The 21,126-nt window shown below is 32.6% G+C and overlaps 1 protein-coding gene and 1 long non-coding RNA gene across 2 annotated transcripts; one reads left to right on the plus strand and one right to left on the minus strand.

Moving 5' to 3' along the window:
- Positions 1-3,123: 3,123 nt before the first annotated feature.
- On the plus strand, positions 3,124-18,993 carry LOC120076106 (homeobox protein knotted-1-like 6). The gene is made up of 5 exons (XM_039029884.2): positions 3,124-3,699; positions 4,175-4,294; positions 4,425-4,560; positions 17,944-18,182; positions 18,609-18,993. The coding sequence occupies exons 1-5, from the start codon at positions 3,265-3,267 to the stop codon at positions 18,771-18,773; spliced, it is 1,095 nt and encodes a 364-aa protein (XP_038885812.2). The 5' UTR covers positions 3,124-3,264; the 3' UTR covers positions 18,774-18,993.
- LOC120075141 (uncharacterized) lies at positions 15,283-16,952 on the minus strand. The gene is made up of 4 exons (XR_016529422.1): positions 16,582-16,952; positions 16,338-16,465; positions 16,188-16,257; positions 15,283-15,545 (listed from the first exon to the last, which is right to left on the minus strand). It is a non-coding gene; the product is annotated as an uncharacterized LOC120075141 (long non-coding RNA).
- Positions 18,994-21,126: the final 2,133 nt, after the last annotated feature.

Consider the following 21,126-nt stretch of genomic DNA (forward strand, 5'->3'; position numbering starts at 1 on the left):
GTGAAACGAGGGGGTAAAACGATGGAGTTCAAACCCACCGGTTTTAAGTTGCACCACCATCAACCACCGAGTGGGCTTTTTTAAGCCCACCCAACCTAACTCAAGCCTACCATCAAACACCCCCTTAATGCATAATCTTCATGGAGAGTTTAAATTGATTCACCTAGAAAAGTTTAAGATTTTAATTGACACAATTATTATAGTTAGAATTTTATTTTAATTGATACAAATTATTATAGTTTGGAATTTTTGTGATATAACTCCAAAGTTTATTGTTATCAATTGCTTGATGTGGAATGTCATTGCATTTTGATGGGATCCATTGAACTTGTTGAGATTTGTGTCAAGGTATCTTTAAAGTTCTTGAAGTTGGCTTATTTCCTTTATGGGCTGAAATTGACTCTTTTATGGTTAGAAATCTCTTGGTTGGCAAAACTTGATGTACAAATGAGTTTCAAGATTTTGTTGACTCTATGCGTGATCTCTATCTTTTAAGTGAAGGACTGTAAGGTCCGATGAGGAAGCGGGAGTCGATCCAAATTTCCAATTTTACAGTATCATAAAAATACAGAATCCTAAATTATGCATTTTAACAATGACTTACAACATGCTTAAGAACAAAGAAAAGAAGAGAAAAATTAGGGTTTAGATTTACTAACCTTTGAAGACAAATTCTTCACGAATTCCTCTTCTAATTGGTCACGAACACTTCAACAAACAACAGTAAAACGAGTCTAAAAAATAGACACCACCAAAAGAGAGAACTCTGTATTCTCCTTAGGGTCTGAGAATTACAAGAGTTTTGTGAACTCTATTGGTTTTGGAAGAGGGAAAACGAATTTTGAGAGGGAGAAACTTTCGTGAGGATATTGACCACACTTTTCACATAGACCTTCTGTATGTTTTTGGGAGAAGAAGAAGCGTCTGAAAACCAACTCCATTCACGATTTTTATTAAGAGAAAAAATAGGGAGGAAGGAAGTTAAAAATAACTCCCTCCAATTAAATTTCAAATTTTAAAAATTAAATAATAAATTAAAAACTAATTTTAATCTATTTGATATATAATTATACATTAATCACCTTAATATATAACATATATATTATACTATATGTTATATCTAATATAACATATAACCTATAGTTTACATTATATCAAATATAATACAATCTATAGTTTAAAACTCTCTCAATAATATATGAAATTTAATATAAATCAAATTTATATTAAATATATGAGTCCAATTAATATTTAAATCATATTCAAATATTTATTTTCTCTCAAATAAACTTTATATTATAATGCATCAAATACATTATATTAATCATATCACATATAATTAATTTAAATACATTATATCATATATAATTAATTCCCTCAATTAATTTGAACAATTCAAAATAATCCCAAATTACCTCTCAATAATCCCAGTTGATGAGATCTTATAGACCTGTAGATCGAAGCCTAATAGTTAAGATAATTAATTAAGCTATTTTAATTAAATTGTCTAACATCCATTAACTGATGATCACTCTACTAAAGACCGACAGTAGCACGCACTATAGATATATTTCTGTGTCCATTGGATATAACCGATCAACAGAACGATGACCCTTCACAAATTGCTCGTAAGTACAATTGGGTCAAAATTACATTTTTGTCCCTATAGTTACATCTAACTCCTTAAGTATCACTGATTCCTTTAATGAATAATAAGTCATAGTTGACCAAACTTCTATCGGGCCAAGAGAGGGTGTGTCGCCACATTGTTTGAGCCTTTTGGAGTAATTTATGTACTGTAGTTGTGTTCCCAACTCCTCAATCAGATAAATCCCCAAAATGGTAGACATATCGAGTCGGCGAACTGACCACTCTCGTCCATGCAAATCAAATGACCGCCTTTATAGGTAAGAGTTCATAACTCACTCAGGATTAGTCATGTCACCTATTATCATCCTGGTGAAATGTAAGTATACAAACCATTCTGTATAGAACACCCTCATTCACATGTCTCTACATGACGTTGGATATTTGTTTATTGGTTTTGTGAGTTAATGCTACTAAATATTGAATAAAATACCTCAAATTTTATTAAATAAATAATTCTTTTGTATAATATAATTACAAACTACATGATCCACGAGATTTAAGGTATCAACCCAACATTAAAATGTTTTAAAGGCTTTCTTTTGATCAATTGCAAGAGTAATTATGTCATTTATAACTTAGCTTTCCACCTTCGAACTTCCGTTTTTCGGTGATCTAGCTCGAAAACCACCATTCATATGCGGATTCTGCTTTACTCGGTGATTTGTTCTTTTTGTTTGTGATTTCTGTTGTACTAAAAAAAAAATGAAAGAAGTTAATTTTCGCTCTAATTAATCAGATGCTAAATTTAAGTTTTAATTTGCATCGTAAATATAATTCATACGTAAATAGGGGTATATTACAAACAATTATAACTTTCCAATTACCCTTAAAAAAAGATGGCTATGCAAATTTCACAATACATTCTCTCAAAATAATACAACTAGGTTATATTTCTGACAACATTGATGTGACCCATATAAGAAAATGAATTTTGAATACCAAAAATAAAAATATTGGATTGTAAACTTTTTTATTTCCTTAAATTGCTGTAATATAAATTTTATTTAATTTCTTAAGATATGCCAAAATATACTAATCAATTCTCTTATTTTAATTTAAATCTTTTGTTTTTTTTTTTTTTTTTGCAATATGTGAGTTGGAGGATTGAAATTCTGACATCGAAATTGGTTGTGTATACTTAATATAAGTTGAACTATACTCACTTTTACCTTGTTTTAATATAGTTACATATTTTAAAACTATTTAAATGTTGAACAAAGTATTAAATTTGGATGGAAATGGAATAATATAATAGATTAATCAAATTAAGCGTCATAATTATTTTAAAAGATATAGAATTAGGATGATTGTTAAATAAGGTGGCTGAAATGGGGCATATAGAAGAGAATATGGAAGCTGGGAGAGAATAGTGGTGACGGTGGCTGAAATGTTACAGTGGGAAGGGAGCGAGGACGATGATTGGATAAGTAATTAATATTAAAATAAATATGAGGAGTAAATTAAGAAAAAGAAGAAATTCCCACTTCATTCAGTAACATTATAGAGCTCCCATCCCCACTGCGCATCTCCGATTATTTGTTCAACTTCAACCACAATACTATTTCAAATAAAAATTGAATCCCAAATTCTAAGTCCATTTATATAAATTGCTACATGCTTCATCTCCTCCTTACCTCATCAATTTATTATTATTACTTTTATTATTATTATCATTTATCTCCCCGCCCCCGCCCCCGCCCCCGCCCCCTACCTTCCTTCCTCATCTTTCTTCCTTCGCTACCACATATACTCAAAATGGCGGAGAATATGTACGGCATCCCTAAGTCTTTCCTTTCATCCGACAATATTATCCTTCCCCTCGATTACCAGACCTTGCTTTCATCCTCCAACTTCCGCGATCGGATTCCTATGTTCGGATCCGATGAACTGGTTTCCTCTACTTCCGCCATATCCGAAGCCGAAGCACCTTCCACTACTCCAGATTTTCCGCTCCCAGAAGATGTTCATGTTCTCAGCCTCACCAAGGCCAAAATTCTCTCTCATCCTGCCTATCCTCGTTTGCTTCATGCTTATATTGACTGCCAGAAGGTGATCCCAACCATCTATTTCTTCGCTTTGCTGTTTCTCTGAGTCCGAATTGCGTTGCGTCCAACTATTGATTTACTACCAGTCTAATATGTTCGCCTTTTGATTTTGAAATTACCATTGTTTCGAAGACAATACACAAACGACGCTCGACTGTTTTGCGATTACCGATTTTTTTACAGTCTTCCTTTTGGTTTTCCAAGAACCGACACTTCTTTCCCGAAGAAGAAAGAAGATGGAATTAGAGTGGTGGCGTCTGACAATTTTTTGCTCAACTTGAAACTGAAAGTAGAAATAGTTATAGTCTTTTTTCGTTCCCTTTTACTATTAATCAACCCTAGAAATTAGAAAATCTTCGGTAGGTCTGGTTTTCACTACAATTCTAATGGAAACTTCGATGATTTAACCAAAAGGTTTCCAGGTGCGTCGTAAAGTAACCGGCTACTAAATGAATTTAATTATTTAATTTTGGGGTCAGGTTGGAGCTCCTCCGGAGATAGCTTGCTTGTTGGAGGAAATCCGGCGAGAAAACGACAGTCATAAACAAAACGGCATCACCACGTGCTTTGGAGCCGATCCCGAGCTGGATGAGTTCATGGTAATGGTCCCCCCCCCCAGTCGTCCACACGCAAACTTCATGACTCTAACCAATTTGGCGATGGTGCCGTTCTATTTTATTCTATTCTATTTAGTGTAACTGAAAACTCGTATTGTCTCTCTTCGGATAGGAAGCGTACTGTGACATGCTGGTCAAGTATAAATCAGATCTCTCAAGGCCCTTTCATGAAGCTTCCTCCTTCTTGAACAACATTCAACTGCAACTTTGCAACCTCTGTGCTGGTGCCTCCACCAGAAGCCCTTCCAGTCAGTCTCTCTCTCCCATTCTATCCAATAATTGCTTCTTTTCGCACTCTATTTCGACTTATTTCTATTCCTTGTTCAGTTTGCATCCGTTTTTCTGCGTATAGTTTTTTGCCTTCATCTGAATCTGAAACTTTCTTTCTTATGACTTGGGAGGAAAACAAAAAATACTGGCCTTCGCGTGATTAACTTAACGTGTACAGTTTATCGTCTAAGCAACCACCACTTTGTTTCCCTAATCCAATCTACTCTGTCACTCCTTTTGATTTGCCAAAAAAAGAGAGAAAAAAAAACTCGGAAGAATAATAAAACGGTTTCGTGAGCGAGGGGGTAATAAAACACGAACAAACAGCGAACCCTAGTACAGAGAGACCCACGCCTTTGATTGCCCACGATTCTCGCGGTTTTTGGAGGTGATTATTGCTTGCTCAGTGTTTTCTTCTTTTGTACAATGGACATATCATTGTTTAAGCTTGGGGACTTTAAATAGAACAGCAACCGAAGTCTGGAACTTCCATATGGTGACCTAAACCTTTTCCTTTTCAGTTTAATGTTGCTATCTGGGCTGGTGATTGGTTTAATATCATTTCTCAGCCACGGTTAAAACTGTTTTTTTTTTTTCCATTCATCTTCCTTTTCTATCTTTCTTATCCTTTTCGAGGGTAAGGCGGATAAAAACAGCTTTCCGTACTAGAGATTCTGATTTTGACTCTTGGATATTGGGGATGACTTTGCCGGATGGTAATTAATGGTATAGACTTCGACTTCTGGTCCTAGTGGGAAAGGGTAATGGTATAGACTTATGGTCGGGCTGGTTGGTAGCAATGATTAAATACGGAGGAAGCCTACCCAAGTGGAGTTGAGGCTTTTTTGGTTTAGACCTCTTCTTTTAATCGGCACGATAGTTTGCATAAAAAATATGAAACGGTTTTTACCAGGTAAATTTAAGATATGCGCAGAGCTTACACAACTTTGACCTACCCCTCTGGCATCAATAAATGGCTGGACCAGGAAGGCCCTCTTCCTCCTAGTGCATGCTTGTTGAGTTGAATTAGTCACACGTAGCACACCAGTGTGGCAGGTGGTGTAGATTGTTGTTATCTTTGCTTTTATATGCTGGGTATTTTTTGTCACCTATTGCATTAGCTAGAGGGTTAAAATAGGTATGCACAATACAAAAATATATCACCTATTTATTTCGCCTCAACTTTCCCTTTTCTACTGTTGTTTTTTCACTTGAAAATTTCCATACTTGAGATGTTCGTAGGACTGTGTCAAACAGTTCCCTCATCTTATTAGACTAGGCGCTACGAATACATGCTTGAGATGAACCACAGTGGAATTTTCTTTTCTTTGTTTTTTCCTTAAAAGAAAAATACGAAACAAAATAATGCTCTGAGCTGGTATTCAAAGATGAAAATAGAACTGGGAAAAAACAAGAAAGAACAGAAGATGTTAATCTATTAATTTCCTCAAGCAAGCACTCAATAGTTGCCTAGCGTGGGCTTTATCTCTCTCTCCCCGTTCCTTTAACTGTGATTTTTTTCCTCAAGTAAAAATAATGACTCTGGTTGTAAGTGTAAATTCTAAATTTACCACAAGTTCAAAACTTTTGGTAAAGTCCGTAATTGCTCTCGACTTTGATATGTTTTTGATGATTTTATTTAAAAAACTGTTTATTGGAGTTTGGAATAATTCTAAATTGGCATAGTACTTATATTATGAGTTTCGAGATCAAATCATTTTCCATCTGACATATCTTTTTTCTTTTTCAATAGAAAAGAATATTCTTAATTTAGACTTCAAATAAACTATTCAAAAGTGTTAAATAAGCTTTTATTTTTTAAGACAATTTCATTTCTAAATACAGCAGATTTTTGACAATGTATTGTTTTGATAATATTATTAAATTTTTAGACCATTTAACATTCTTTTTGTTGATTTTATTAAAAATAGGTTTTTTCTTTAGATTTTCTCTCTGAGAATAGGTTTTGATGTAAGTAAACCTACATAGAAGCATAATGTTTTTTTTTTTAAAAAAAATGGATTATGAATATGAATTGTCTAAAACTATCTTAATAAAGAAAATATTTTTGTCTTAAATTTAATTATTCATATTTTCAAAGAATATAATGTGAATGCTGATGATTCGGTTATGTCTCTATTTTTTTATTTGCACACACTAATATAAAGAAGAAAAAAAAAATTATAGAGCGATTCTCAAGGTGATACCTGCAAAAATCTGTAAAATCACCTGCATAGCTGCATTCCTACTGTGAGACGGTTCCCAATGCCAATTTCCATTTCCCATAAACTAATAGTCATCGTTCCGTAGGTATTCTAGAATCTAGAACTAGGTTGATTTTTGTTTTTCTTTTTCTTAATATCGTGTTTGTTTTGTCTACAACCAACGACATGACATGTGGTATATATATAATATGTGTATATATGTATTTATGTATGTCATATAATATATGTATATATGAATTCTTTTAAAGAGACATGTGGTGCATATATATTAACTTTTATTGCCAGTGCTATGGTATTCATTCAAGTTGTTTTCTAGCCCTTCGAAGATTTTTAAAAGTTCAGGAATATGAATATGCACTTGTTAATCAGTCTTGATTTTAGGTTCGAAAATTATTGAAGTAATGTTTTCAGGGAATTTAGATTTTGATTTCGTAATTTAAGAAGTGAAATTATATTATAAAATACAAAATATTAATAAATATAATATTACATGTTATAAGCTCAATTATTTTTTGTTAGATTAAAATATTTTTATTTAATATATTATAAATTATAGGGCTGTTTTCAAATATAAAAAAAATGAATCAAAATATTTATAAATATAGCGAAATGTTATTATTTATTAATGAATAATGATGGACATTGATATCACTGATAAATTACTATTATTAATCAGTGATAGATGTCTATCAGTGTCTATTACTAATAGACGATAATATTTTGTTATATTTGAAAATATTTTTCAACAGTTTGACATTTAAAATAATTTCCCTAAACTATAACATATTACAAAATAATAATAATAATGCTAATTTTTTACATAAAATAAGAGTACTTTATATATTATATTATCAAACACATTTTGAACAACTGATTAAGTTAAAATTTAATTCTCACCTAAAAACATGAAATATAATTATGTTTTCGTTGAATCTCTTATTTTCAAATTTTTGTTTTTAGATTACGTATCGAAAAAGTCCTAATATTTTAATGATATTTGCTTATTTGGATTTTTTTTCTTTTTTATTTAGAGTGCTTGTCTAGAAATGTTTTCAAATCTTTTATATATATATTCGTGTTTCAAATCTCTCTAGTAAGGGTTCTCAGGATTATGATAATTTGGATCCATAATGTTGGAGTTTTAAAATTCTAAATTTGTGTGGTTGATGTCCTTGGGATGAGAAATTAGATCGTTAGACAATTGAACTATGTTTATGTTGGCGAGTGACAAAAGTTATGGAATATGAATATAGAGTTTCCAATATAAAAGATTTAAGGATTATGAACACAAAATAAACTCGTATTTATAAAATAATCTTATTAGTAAGATTTGTTTCCCCGAAGAACAAACACAAGCGTGTTCTTCAAGGCTACTTTCTTGCTTTTCTATGGATCACAGTCACATCTTCATCCTTTTTCCATACCCTTAAAAATACTTTTATCTGTGCTCATACGATAAATTTTTAATGTTTAGACTAGAAATGCATTGTCAAAGGCTTATAGAGCTTCATCAAGAATTTCTACATGAGGAAGGCTGCTTCCTCCCCACACACACGCACCTTTTCCGCTATTTGCGAAATCTGCAAGTGCAAATGACTGAATATGGCAGCTTTATGTGTTCACTTCATCTTTGATTAAAGATGTAGCTTTGCAAAAGGGACTAGATCATGGAATAGCAATCTCATAGGTCATAGTCGGAAACTAATATTATTTATTGAGAGGTCCAATTTACCTTTTCAGATATGCTGTCTTGTCGTCATCTTTAAATTAAAATATTCCTCCCCTCTAGATCGTCTTTCAGCGCCTTCAATGGGGGTGATCTTGATCTAACATACTGTTTTACTTGTTTCTCGCCACCATCTTTAGTCAACTTGATTTAAATTTTAAGGAGAAAAACATCCGATGGTCATGTGATTGCGGCGAAGATCAATCTATTTTATATTAAGCTATTTTATTGAACTTATTAGGTCTAATATTTTGGCATACACTCGGAGTTGTGTTGTCTTGGCGACTATGATGTGATATAGTTGAGTTTTTTTTCCGTATAACTGGACATTATTTATTGTTTTTTTAATCATTGACAATAATTTCCACAACTTTATTTTATTTTATCATCTTATTATAACATGTACGGGGACATTGAACATCCTACATCGAGATTGATAAAATAAACTTTATGTCAATTGAGTTTCATCGTTTTAATTTTATTTTCTTCTTATTATGTTGGGTACGTGGCATAATAACCAGCTGTGTTGTTTGGAATGTCTTATTTGTGAAATTTATTGGAGTTAGGTTTATACTGTGAATGATCGAGATTTGTTAAGTAACTTAGTATGATATGGTTGATATGTTCATACAGCTTATTTTGTTATCTTCCCAATATTTTGGCCTGATTTTTGTGCAATAAGATATTGCAATAAAAAGTCTGTCCAGCCATCCTATTTAAGGAAGTATTTTCCGATAGAGAGGAAATCTAATACTTCATTGCAAGTTGCAATATATGAGCTTGGTTTTGAAAAAGTGTCATTTTCAATTTTTTGTGGTTCAAATCTCTGATTTTTCCTACTGTAATAGTCTGTTATTGCTTGGCCTATCTACTAGCTAAACATGGTCCTTCGGCTTTCTTTATATTATGCGATTTAGGACTGTTATTACTTATTTGTCTGTTTGGAACTTCAGAGAGATTTCAATTTATAATGGACTTCAGATGATTTTCATTATTTGGTATTGTAAATAAAATGATTTTAAAATCTAAAGTGATTTTAAATTCCGTTTTCTTTAAAAAAAAAAAACTTTCTTGACTAAAATACTTGGATTTTGCAGGATTTGAAAGTAAATTACTTAATTATCTTTGTCAAATTCTAATTTCAATTGATGTATCATAGTTAAAAGCCCATATCACTACATTCTTAATTTTTTTTTCTTTTTTAGTTAACATCCAAACACAAAATATTAAATACATTCATTTCAAATCTTTTAACATCCAAACACAAAATATTAAATACATTCATTTCAAATCTTTCTCATTTCAACAAAGTAATTAATTTAAAATCATTTTTCTGATTTCAAATCACTTGGTTTTAAATTATTTGGTGTACACATTGAATATATAGATTATCTTCTCCTTTTGGATAATCCATTAGGTTTGTTATTATCAATTTTCATGTTATTTTATTTATTTATTTTTTACACGAGATATTCACTTAAATCTGCCATTGCTACACAACACTGCGGTTTGAGTTTGTCTTTTTGATGACCTGTTTCGTCAGGATAGAAAGCTGTAGATTCTTTTATTCCTCAATTTCCTATGTCATATATTCATGCACTAAGAGCATGCATACGAACAAGAGTTTACACAGCCATCACATATCGTTAGTGTTCCTTTCTCCAAAACATTTTATTATCGGATACCAAATTTGGGAAGATTGCTCTTGATATGGTTCTTATGTGATCCTGCAGACCCTAATTGCCTAGCTAAGAAAATAAGTCTAAAAACTTCCACAGCTAATGCTCTTTACTTTAGGCGAATCTATAATTCTGGTTTCGTACTCTTCGTTTTAGACATTCTTTTTTGACCTCTGAACAATTTTAGTCTTTGTTATTTAACTTTTTCTTTTCTGACAAAAAAAAAAAAACTTTATTATTTTAGTTTTTTTCTTCCGAATATGTTTGATTAATATCTAGTATTAATTATGTAATTAGATGGGCAATGAAAAATTGGCTTTTTAAATTAATTAAAATTAGATTTATTATTTTTTAATAGAATAGGGATCGAGGATTCAGAGCATGGATTTTTTTAGTTTCTAACATATGTTGTATATTGTATTGCGCCTGACTTGAGTTATGCTCACTTTCACACTTTGTCTGTGTATTTTTTGCTATTTAGTTAATGTAAACTATGGATAATTAAGCTAGAAAGTGAAAATATATGGAACAAAATTATGCTTGACCTTTGATTATAATAAAATGGTGACTTTTAAGTCCACCATTGTATTAACATGTGTATTTTTTAAAATTTTAAAATAACTTCTAATTTGATTGGGCAAAATGTTATTAAGTACTACTATTTAGAAATTAATTAAAGATGAAAAGATTGGACAAACCATTCCAAAATTATGGAGTTTGTTTCAATTGTAAGCTTTTAATTTGATTATTCACTACTAAACTATGTGGGTTCCTACAATTACACTATTGAACTTTTGTTCAATTAATTTAATTTAATTTTTTTAGTTTGTTGATTGTTGCAGTTACTCCTCTATTAAGTGTCAATGTCAATATATTTCTAAATTTTGAAATTTTGATATTGATACTAATAACAATATTTTAAATCTTGATTTCAAAGGATCATCATTATTGATGTTAAACTTGTGAATTTATGGTGTGTCAAGATTTTAATCTTTTAATCGAGACAAAACCTCAACCCCGACGTCATCTTAAGTACCAAATGTATTTTTGGGTTATTATTTAGATCGAAATTTTAGTGTTTATTTTTACATATTAACTCAATTCAGTTTGTTGAATTTTCTTTTTTTTCGAAATTTCAAATTTATTTCTATGTCACTTCAATACAAGAAATTAAAAGATTTGTCTGGGAATAGAATGAGATGTTTTGGGTATACTTTAATGCTATTAAAGTATAGTTATAGTAAAGATATTGAAAATTGATGGTATTCATTAGAAAGGAATGAAGAGCGATTGATATAAGAGGAATGTGGAAATATCCATAGTCCATCTGTATTTTGTGGTATGGGTGGGGCAGAGGGTTAAAAAAAAAAAAAAAAAAAAAAAACTTCGGGCGTCGGAGAAGTATCGGGTGGAGAAGGGTGTGGAGGTTTTGTGTAGCTCAGTCTCACATCACATGGACTCCCGTGGTTTGCGCTGGGAAGCAGCTTTAAGGCCTCTCCCTCTCTCTCACCCACGCACTGTCTCTTCAGTCTTCCTGTTGGTTAGTGCTTGCCACTTTCTGTTGACAAATAGTCTGGTGTGGGTCTTTATTTCAGCTTCATAATGTGTCTTACACGTGTGACCTGCCTGCTTCATATCTGTATCCTCCGATTCGTCATTCGGGTGTCCCAGATTCCCACGTTTGGATTTATTTCTTTTAATCAGAAAAATTAATTCGCGCATCGTGATCGAATTCGTGAGGGCCCTTTACTGCCAAATCCGTGTCCCCCTGCCTCGGCTGTGACTCTTGATTTGGTCGCGTCGTTTTGACCATTGGTGTTTGTAGTGACCCAGATCGGTCCAAGGATACAGGCTTTAATTATTTTTGGAGAAAAACTTGGTTGCACATCCCGTTCCGTCTTTTGTCAGAAAAATACCTGTCAAACTAGAGTGCTCTCGATGATTTCTACAATAAATGCTATCAAATTTCATCCAGGGTCCTATTAGGCTCATTGGTTTTGCTCCCGAGCCCGTAGTGTACTTGAACTTTTTTTTAATCTGGTGTGGTGTAGGTATCTTCTCCCTTTCCAAGACAAGTTTTGGTTACCACGCCAATTTGTCCTTTTGGACCGCGAGTCCGCCTTTTCCATTCTCCCTGACAAGATAGTCAACTAGATTCGTAAAATATAGCTTTGTTTGAAGGATTTACTTTGCTTTATTTGCTCGCTTTCCAGCTTCAACCCATTGATTATTTATTCTGTTTTCGATTGTTGTCGGAGATGGCCAATGTAATTATGTGAATTATTATCTAAAAACGGATATTTAGCAGTAAGGTTTTCCGTCTTGGCTCTGCAGTTTAGGCTATGGTCAGTCTTATCGCTATTGTAACGGTTATTATATTATAACATCTGGTCATATTATCGGGACTAGTAATACAGTTACTGCATAGCTTTTAGTTACGGTTAGTAAACTTAAGGTCAGTTAGTTAAGCTGGCATTAATATATGAATTAAACGTTACACGTGAGGAGAATGATAACATATAGTAGTACTAAAAAATATATAAATTTATATAGTGCCATTATTTTTTCTGATTCAATTCTCTCTCTTACTTAAAGGTTGGGATAAATGATGTTTTAACTTGTACTTACCCACAACTTAGAGTTTGTCTCTCTCTCTCTTTTTTCCCACCTAAATAATGCGTTGAGATTTCATTACTTCTGAAAGAGACCACTAAAGATGCAAATAGAAGTGTTGGTTTCTGTTTTAAACAATTATTTTTTCATGAATAATAATGTAAAATAATGCAATATACTAATTTGTTTTCCCTGAATACCCAACGATGACAAGTAGATTACTTCTAGGTTAAATTAAAGTTTAGGGTTTGAACTTTTGGGTTTGTGTATATTTGGTATTTGAATATTCAAAAGAATAAAATAAGTCTTTGAACTTTCAATTTTGAGTCCAATAAGTCCTTAACCTTTTAAATTTTGTGTCTATTGGGTTCTTAATTTTCAATTTTGTATCTAATATGCATTTAATATATATATATATATATATATATATATAAAATTATTGATAATTGATTTATTATACATAAATTTGTATTTTATATTCCAGGAAACCTTGAAATTTCAAATTTATGTTTAACAGTTAAAACTTAGAATAATATGTCCAATAGATTAAGGACTTATTAAATACAAAATTTAAAATTTTAGCGATTCACTGGAAACAAAATTCAAAGCTTAAGCTTCTATTAGATACTTTTTAATTCAAAAACTTTGATAGTGTAAGAATCTATTGAAGACATTTGAAAGTTTATGGACCTATTTGATATAAAAATAAAAACTTGGGACCTCAATCAAAGAGACACAAACCTCAAAATTTAGAGACTAAACGTGTATGAGCTTATTTCTAGTATTTTGTCTTATGGAATGAAGAATAAGAATGCACTAAGGACATTGAGTACTTTCGTTCAGAAATGTTGAGGGCTGCTAGTCATCTTTTGCCCTCATCTTTCAGGAATTTTAAAGACCAAGAAGATAAAAATGGTATTTAAACCCAAGTCTAGTCCTTTCCTACAAACCATAAAAATGAATGATTACGGAATTCTAGTCAATTTTTTGATGGGCCGTCTGTGGTTTAAATGAGAGGAATAAAAGAAAATAGCCTTGAGTGAAAAGAAGAATTTTGTGAACATTTATAAAGTGTCGGCCTGTAGTATTACAATAAAAGTAAGTTAGGTATGACTTATAGGTAATAATTTTGATACCACGCTAATTTGGGAACACAGTTTATTGGTAGGGATCAAGTTCAAGTTTGAGAAAAGGCAGCAGATAAAAATTTTAAACTTTAAAAGCCCTGGCACAACAATAAAATTCTGGGTAAAACTTGAAGGGCTATAATTACTTTTCCTCTGAACTTTTCACCCATCAATGCACAGTGTCAGCAGTTTAGTCGAGCCTCGTAGGAGGTTTAAATCTTCTTCTGTGGCTTATTGTAATACAATAGTTGATTGTCTATTGGCATGACCTTGATTTCTAGAAATGTTTAACATCTAGGCATGTTACTCTCGAGATTGCAAGATTATTTTGTTCGAACTATGTTCTGTAAATGTTTTACATATAGAATTATATTAATATCAGATATATAGAGAGTTATTGGTTTCATAATCTTTAATATCGGTTTTTATATTAACATAGAAACATGCAAAACGTTATATGTAATTTCTCTCAACTCTTATGTTCTGTTAGTATGTGCATCTGGAAACTTTAATTGTTTGTAATAATTTAAAATTAGGGAATATGGTTAAACATTTTATTCCTATTTATCTTCCTAGCTTAAGGATGTTGCAAGATTTTAGACAAATAGTTGGTTGTCTTCTGGAGCTTAGAGTAGTTAGTCGTATCGTTCGTGGAAATGGCAAACCATTTGTGAATTATAAGGTAGATTTTGGAACATTTGCTAAAGCTTCAAGGTCTCTCAAAGAATCAACAGGACGATTGTGATGCCTTGATCACTAGACCCCCTGTGCTTAGATGCATGAATGGAAAATACTTGCGTGATTTGAGCAACAGGGCGTACTTAGACAGCAAAGCTTGATTATATGCATTCAATCTCCTAGGAACCAGCCATTTAATTGTGTCACAAGTGAGTTAAATATTGTTATAAATGGTAGATAATTATTACAACGTGAAGGGCGGTATGCTTCTTGCCTTTATTAGAGAGAGAACCGATTAATATTCCTAAAATTAGGTGTTTCCTTTTTCTTTTTTTTTTTTTGGTTAAAAAAAAAAAAAAAGAAAAAACCCAAGGGTCTGAGCTTTAGATAAATTTGAAGAACAGACCATGAAAAATCTGACTGGAAATGAATGTAAGGTCGTTTAAACTGACAAGAGCCTCAAAATTTGGATTAAGGTTTTTCGAAATATGAGGGCTCTTGATTTATTTTTTTGCAGCTGCTGTAGAAAATTTACTATGGATGTCTGGAGTAAACTTTTGACCATTCTGAATTTTGGACTTTCTAAGACATCTCATAGGGCCATTACTATATGTATGCATAAATATTTTCGTTTAAAATAAGGAAAATGGACTGTTTTAAATAAGGGAATAAATTTCAACTAAAAATTCATACGTTTGATTCGGGGTATACCGAAAACATAAATTTTAAAATAAGGAAAATTAACTAAAAATGAAAATCTCTAACACCTAAATTCTTTCAAACAAGTTCATGAAAAGAAAATTGTAAAACATGAAGAAAAAAAAACATATGAACCCAATGCGGAATCGTTTTCTAGCCCCTTTGACACTATCACGGATTCCTCTTGTTCAATCATCCGAGTATTCTTGCTCTTACCTAAAAAATGTGTAAACATAAAGGATGAGTATAAAATAATCAGTAAGAGATCCCATTACCGGAATCAGGATATGCATTCACATGCAATGAATGTCTGGGGTTAGTGGGACATACATAATGAAGCTATTCGACTGTTCCTGAATAGCTAACTAAGGGGATAACTTATCTCCTATTAACTCGCATGTCTAGTAGCTTGATGGCATACCATCAAACATGGAAAAAGAAATATGAATGTGAACTTGTCGGTTCACGCATGTCTAGCAGCCCGAAGGCACACTGTCAAACATGGAAAAGTAACATGAACATGAACCTGTTGATTCACGCATGTCTAGCGGCTCAAGGGCGCACTGTCAAATATGAAACTAGACCCGTCAGTCTCTTGTAATAAAACATGCATCGAGATGAGACGGTATATCACCCCTACTGGTCTAATCATGCATCACATACATAAATTTCACGAGTAATCCCACAATTCGTATCATAACATAACATACAGATTCAAACATGCTCAAACTCCCCAAAATATTCATACAACAAAAAGGTATCACAACTTCCAAATCTGACTTCTAGATTCCATTAAGTAACTTGATAAATCTAAATTACAGCGCCTAGCACGAAGGTACTGGTAATAGTGTCACTTACATCAAGGCTTAAGCTCAAATAACAGACAAAATAATTCCTTTCTTGGCTTAGGAATCTTGGTTCAAGGTCCCTAATGCAAAACACAACATTTAATTTCAACTTTTGGGGTCAAAAACAAACAAAACTCATTCAATAATCCCCAAATCTTACCAACACCCTTAACCGTATTGGACAGCCTGCTAAAAAAATCGCCTTAAAATCTCAACTCCCACCTCCAAGAATGTGCCAAAACGCTTCAATTTGTTGGGTCGCAATCTTAAACACCTTGAAATTTCAATCTAACCTCCAAAACATTATGGGTAACATCAAAATTCATGCCAAAACTTGATAGCCATGCAAAGCTAACCAAGATTTCAAGAGAAAATCATGAAATCTTGAAGAAAAGAGGCCTTACTAAACAAATCCAATAATTCGGCGGGCAAAAGGGGCTGACGGCGAGGATGTTAGATCTAGCGCGGCAAAATGGCTGGGATGCTCGGCCTGCGCGCGGATGAACCGGAGCGGATTGGAACGACAAGGTACCTCGCGTGAGGAGATGAATCCGAATTGGTATTGCGCACGTTCAGCTTGAAACTGGCGTGAGGAGATGTCGGCGTGGCCGGGCAGTAGATGGTGACGGTAGCGTGCTTTGGTGGCTAGTGAAGAAGTTGAGCAGACAGTTGTGGCTGAGGTTCTTCACGCAAGAAGATTTCCTTTATTTTTCATTTTTTTTTATGCTCGCATGCTTAACGAGGCTTAAAAGAAGAACTTAAATAATTTCCTTTCTCTAACCGTAGGCACTTACGTCTATTATAATGCCTGAAAGTTGGGTAGGATGGCCCTTACATAAAGATTATATTGTCCCTAATTTTTATGAAATACAAGATGTTCATTAAATAATATGAAACTAATCTTCACTTCAACCACTCAAGATATTCAAATACATTATATATTTAAAAAAAAAAAACAAAAACCTTTTCCCTTGTCCTTAATAAAATCCAATTCCAAAATCCAAAATCCTTTTTGGATTTAAACCCTTTCATAATTCCAAATTCTTCTCCTCTACCTTCTTAATTAACACATCCATATCAATTAAAACTAAATAAATCAATTATCTCTAAAATCAAATGGAATTAAAATCCAATTTTTCCAAGATAATTAATTCAATCCTTTGAGCCTTTAAGTGCAAATTAATCGACGAGGTTTTACAATTATCTCAATTAAATCCCAAATTACTAAAATTAAAGGAAACTGGAATTCAATAATTCGAGATAATTATCCTAAATTTTCTAGAAGCTTGGGATGTCACACTTACCATTACCTGAAATGACTATCATGAATTTGTACATGATCATTATATAGCTATACCATTCTATTCCTGGTTAAGGTAGATGAATCTCTACAATAACAATATGATATTGTCCATTTTGGATATAAGTACTCAAGGTTTTGATCTTGATTTCACCCAGAAGACCTCATGTGATTGTGCTCACTTATAAATGATCTATAATGAAGATATGACGTCCGCTGTGTGTCTACATTGGTGGCTACTTGGTCTTTTTAACCGGCCATCGAATATTTGAATTTTCTCGAATCTTTGTGTTATGATATAGGATGGCCGGTCCTATATCATATAGTGGTTCTGTTTAAGACGATTCAGTCTTTATCTTTGTTTGATGCCTCATTGGATAAATATTGGGCTGTCTTTTGGCAGTTCTCTCCTTTCGATGTATGCCTGGCTGAAAATCGATTTTTGGTTACGCATTCATTTTTGCAGATGAGGATGCCATGTCATCAGACGATGAGCTTAACTGGGGAGAGAGGGAATTGCAAGATGGTCAAATGAGGTTAGAAGACAAAGGTCTTAAAGATATGCTCTTAAGTAGATTTGGTAGCCACATTGGTACCTTGAAGCTGGAATTTTCAAAGAAGAAGAAGAAAGGAAAACTGCCTAAAGAAGGAAGGAAAGTACTGCTCGATTGGTGGAATGTTCACTATAAATGGCCATATCCAACGGTATATTCTCTCTCCACCAGCAAATATTCCTAGTGATATTTCTACTCCTCGAACCAACTATTTTTGGCACTTACAGTTTTCAGTACCTCCTGATGTCAGTAACTATTAGTTATCGTGATCTATCATTGTGTTTGCATTTAATGTAGGCTGCCGTGATATTTTATTTCTGTCAATAGTGAACCTGAACTATCCCAACTTTTAATTTTGTGATTTGTTGAATGATAATTCCAAGTGTGCTGCTCATGTCTTGTCGCAACACAAGCAGGGTGTTTCGTTGGCTGCCTTGAGGCCCCATGGAACTGCGTTTTTGTGTAAAAATTACTGATTGAAACTTATTTGCATTGAGATTTTGTCTTTAGAAAGAGTTTAACTAACGTGATAGTGATGAAAATTATTTTATTGATGGCGTGTTTCTCAATCGTTCAGGAAGCTGATAAGGTTGCGCTGGCAGAGACAACAGGACTAGATCCGAAGCAAATTAACAATTGGTTTATTAATCAACGAAAGCGGCACTGGAAACCATCTGAAAGTATGCAATTTGGAAATATGGATAATGTGGCTGAACAATTTTACGCTAGGCTTGACTCTTGAGAATGAGGTGTACATCGTCCAAATGGGTATATATTACATGCTTTAAAATCACTCACCATGCTAAGCCAATAGTTTAGCATATATCTCCAAGAGCAAGCAATTGTATTCATTACATGGGTGGGAAAAGATCAAAATGGCTTCCATACTTTTGTCTTGTAAATTTCTGAAATAATTAACATTAATTATGGAAATGTTAATCAAAGTTTGGATGATTTCTTTCTGTCTCGTGCGCCTTTCTGTATATCTAATCAATGTTTGGAGGTACTTTCTCGTAACAAGTTTATTTTATTTTCAGAAGCCATAACGTATAAAATCACATTTGCAACCCGATCTCTCTTTTATGGCCGTGGTGGAAAAGACGGATATCCAATGCAAAAGTCAATTATGAAGATTTGTCTTAATCTTTTACAACATTTTTTTGTATCATTAATTCAATGGACCAATATTTTAATCAATCAACATTAGGAAAATGTAGGGGAAAAATTTTATCTTTTGTAGTGTATCAAAAAACTTTGGACTTGTAATACATGTATTTTTTTTTCTTTTTAGTGATCTAAACATCTGATAAGATTAATCTATTGTATTTCATTCATTAATGTATGTTGGATGAGATCAAAATTCAAAATATCGATGTCGATAGGAATGGTAAAGTCTCAATTTTGTGGAAATATCGATGGAAATTTTGGGAAAAATTATGGAAATTAATGAAAATTGATAAAAATTGTTATAATTAGTTAATCAAACTTTTATTGGGGCTTAATTAGACTATAATTGGCCATTTTTAATCACAATTTCTATAGAGTAAGACAATATTTAGATAGATGTCTGTTGTAAATGTATGTGTAAATATTGATGTATAATAGAAATCTAAAAAAATGAAAAAATAATTACAAAATAATATAAAGTTTGGGAAATTTTCATAGATAGAAAAAATGTCAAATTATTCATAGAAAAAGCAAAAAAAGAAAAAAAAAATATTGATAGAAATTGATAGACTTCTATCAGCGTCTATTAGTAATGGACTTGTATTAGTCTCTATCATTACAGTATCGATGATAGACTTCTATCAGTTTTTATCACTGATAGATACAATATATTTCTATTAGTTTCTATCACTGATAGACTTTTATCAGCATCTATTAGTGATAGACTTGTATCAGTTTCTATCACTGATAGTATCAATTATAGACTTCTATCAATTTCTATCATTAATAGACAACAATAGACTTTTATCAGTATTTATCAGTGATAAACTTGTATCGGTTTTTATTACTAATAGTATCAATGATAGACTTATATCAATTTCTACCACAGATAGACGCTGATAGACTTTTATCAGCGTCTATCTATGATAAACATTGATAACAATGTTTATCATAACTATCTAAAAGCAACAAAACTCAAATCTTGCATCCAACTTCCTGGGTAAATCAATTTTAACACCAAAACTTAATGTGTGTTCAAGAATCAAACAAAATTAACCCCAAACACCCAAAATATTACCCCCAACAGCCAAAAATCTGGCGAACTCTAGCATTGGTGTCGACAAGACAATAGTGACGAGAATTGGGTTGCACGAATCTAAGCGTTAGAGGAATAGAGAGAGTGAATCGAGTAGAGAGAGAAAGATTGGCTCACCGACAGCGACAGTAGATCAATGGTTGGGCATGAACGGTGGTTGTTGGATGTTAGAGCGTGTAGGTTAGAAAGAGAGACCGAGATCAAATCGAAGGAGAAGAAGAAGGAGGAGAAGAAAAAGAAGGAGTAGGAGGAGAAAAAGAAAAAGAAGAAGAAGATAATGAAGATGATGAAGCAGAATGAGAAGGAGGAGGAGGAGGATGGGTATTAAAAGTGAGCTAATTGATATAAAAGCTTAACTTTAAATGTAGGCCTATTGAAATGTTCAGTAACAGATTTGACCCAAAATCAAAATTTAGTGGTAGGTGACTTGTGTGATGAAGAACGAGCCACGTAGTTAGAGCATTTAGAAGGGTAAAATCTCACTTATCTCATCAAATCTATCATTTCTGAATGTTTTTGTTCTCTCTCTAGGATCTAACTCTCTCCATCATCTTTTTGTTTGAGTGTTCTTGAGGTTTTCTAGTGAAATCGAAGAAGAGAATGAAGATCTTTAACATGCAGTATAATAAATGTAAATAGAAGAGGAAGATCAACACAATGGTTTAAGTGGTTCGATCAGATAGACCTACATCCAAAGTATGAGTTCTTTCTTTTATGTAAAGGTTTAAAGATGTTTTAGAGCTTTTACGTAATTCTCAAAATTATGAACTCTCTCTCTTTGATTTTCTTCTCTCTGAATATTTAAAAGAGATTTTACAAAGTTGAAGAGTAG

This window comes from Benincasa hispida, chromosome 4 (assembly GCF_027475165.1).
Source record: "Benincasa hispida cultivar pf3 chromosome 4, pf3_genome.v1.1, whole genome shotgun sequence".
Classification (NCBI taxonomy): domain Eukaryota; kingdom Viridiplantae; phylum Streptophyta; class Magnoliopsida; order Cucurbitales; family Cucurbitaceae; genus Benincasa; species Benincasa hispida.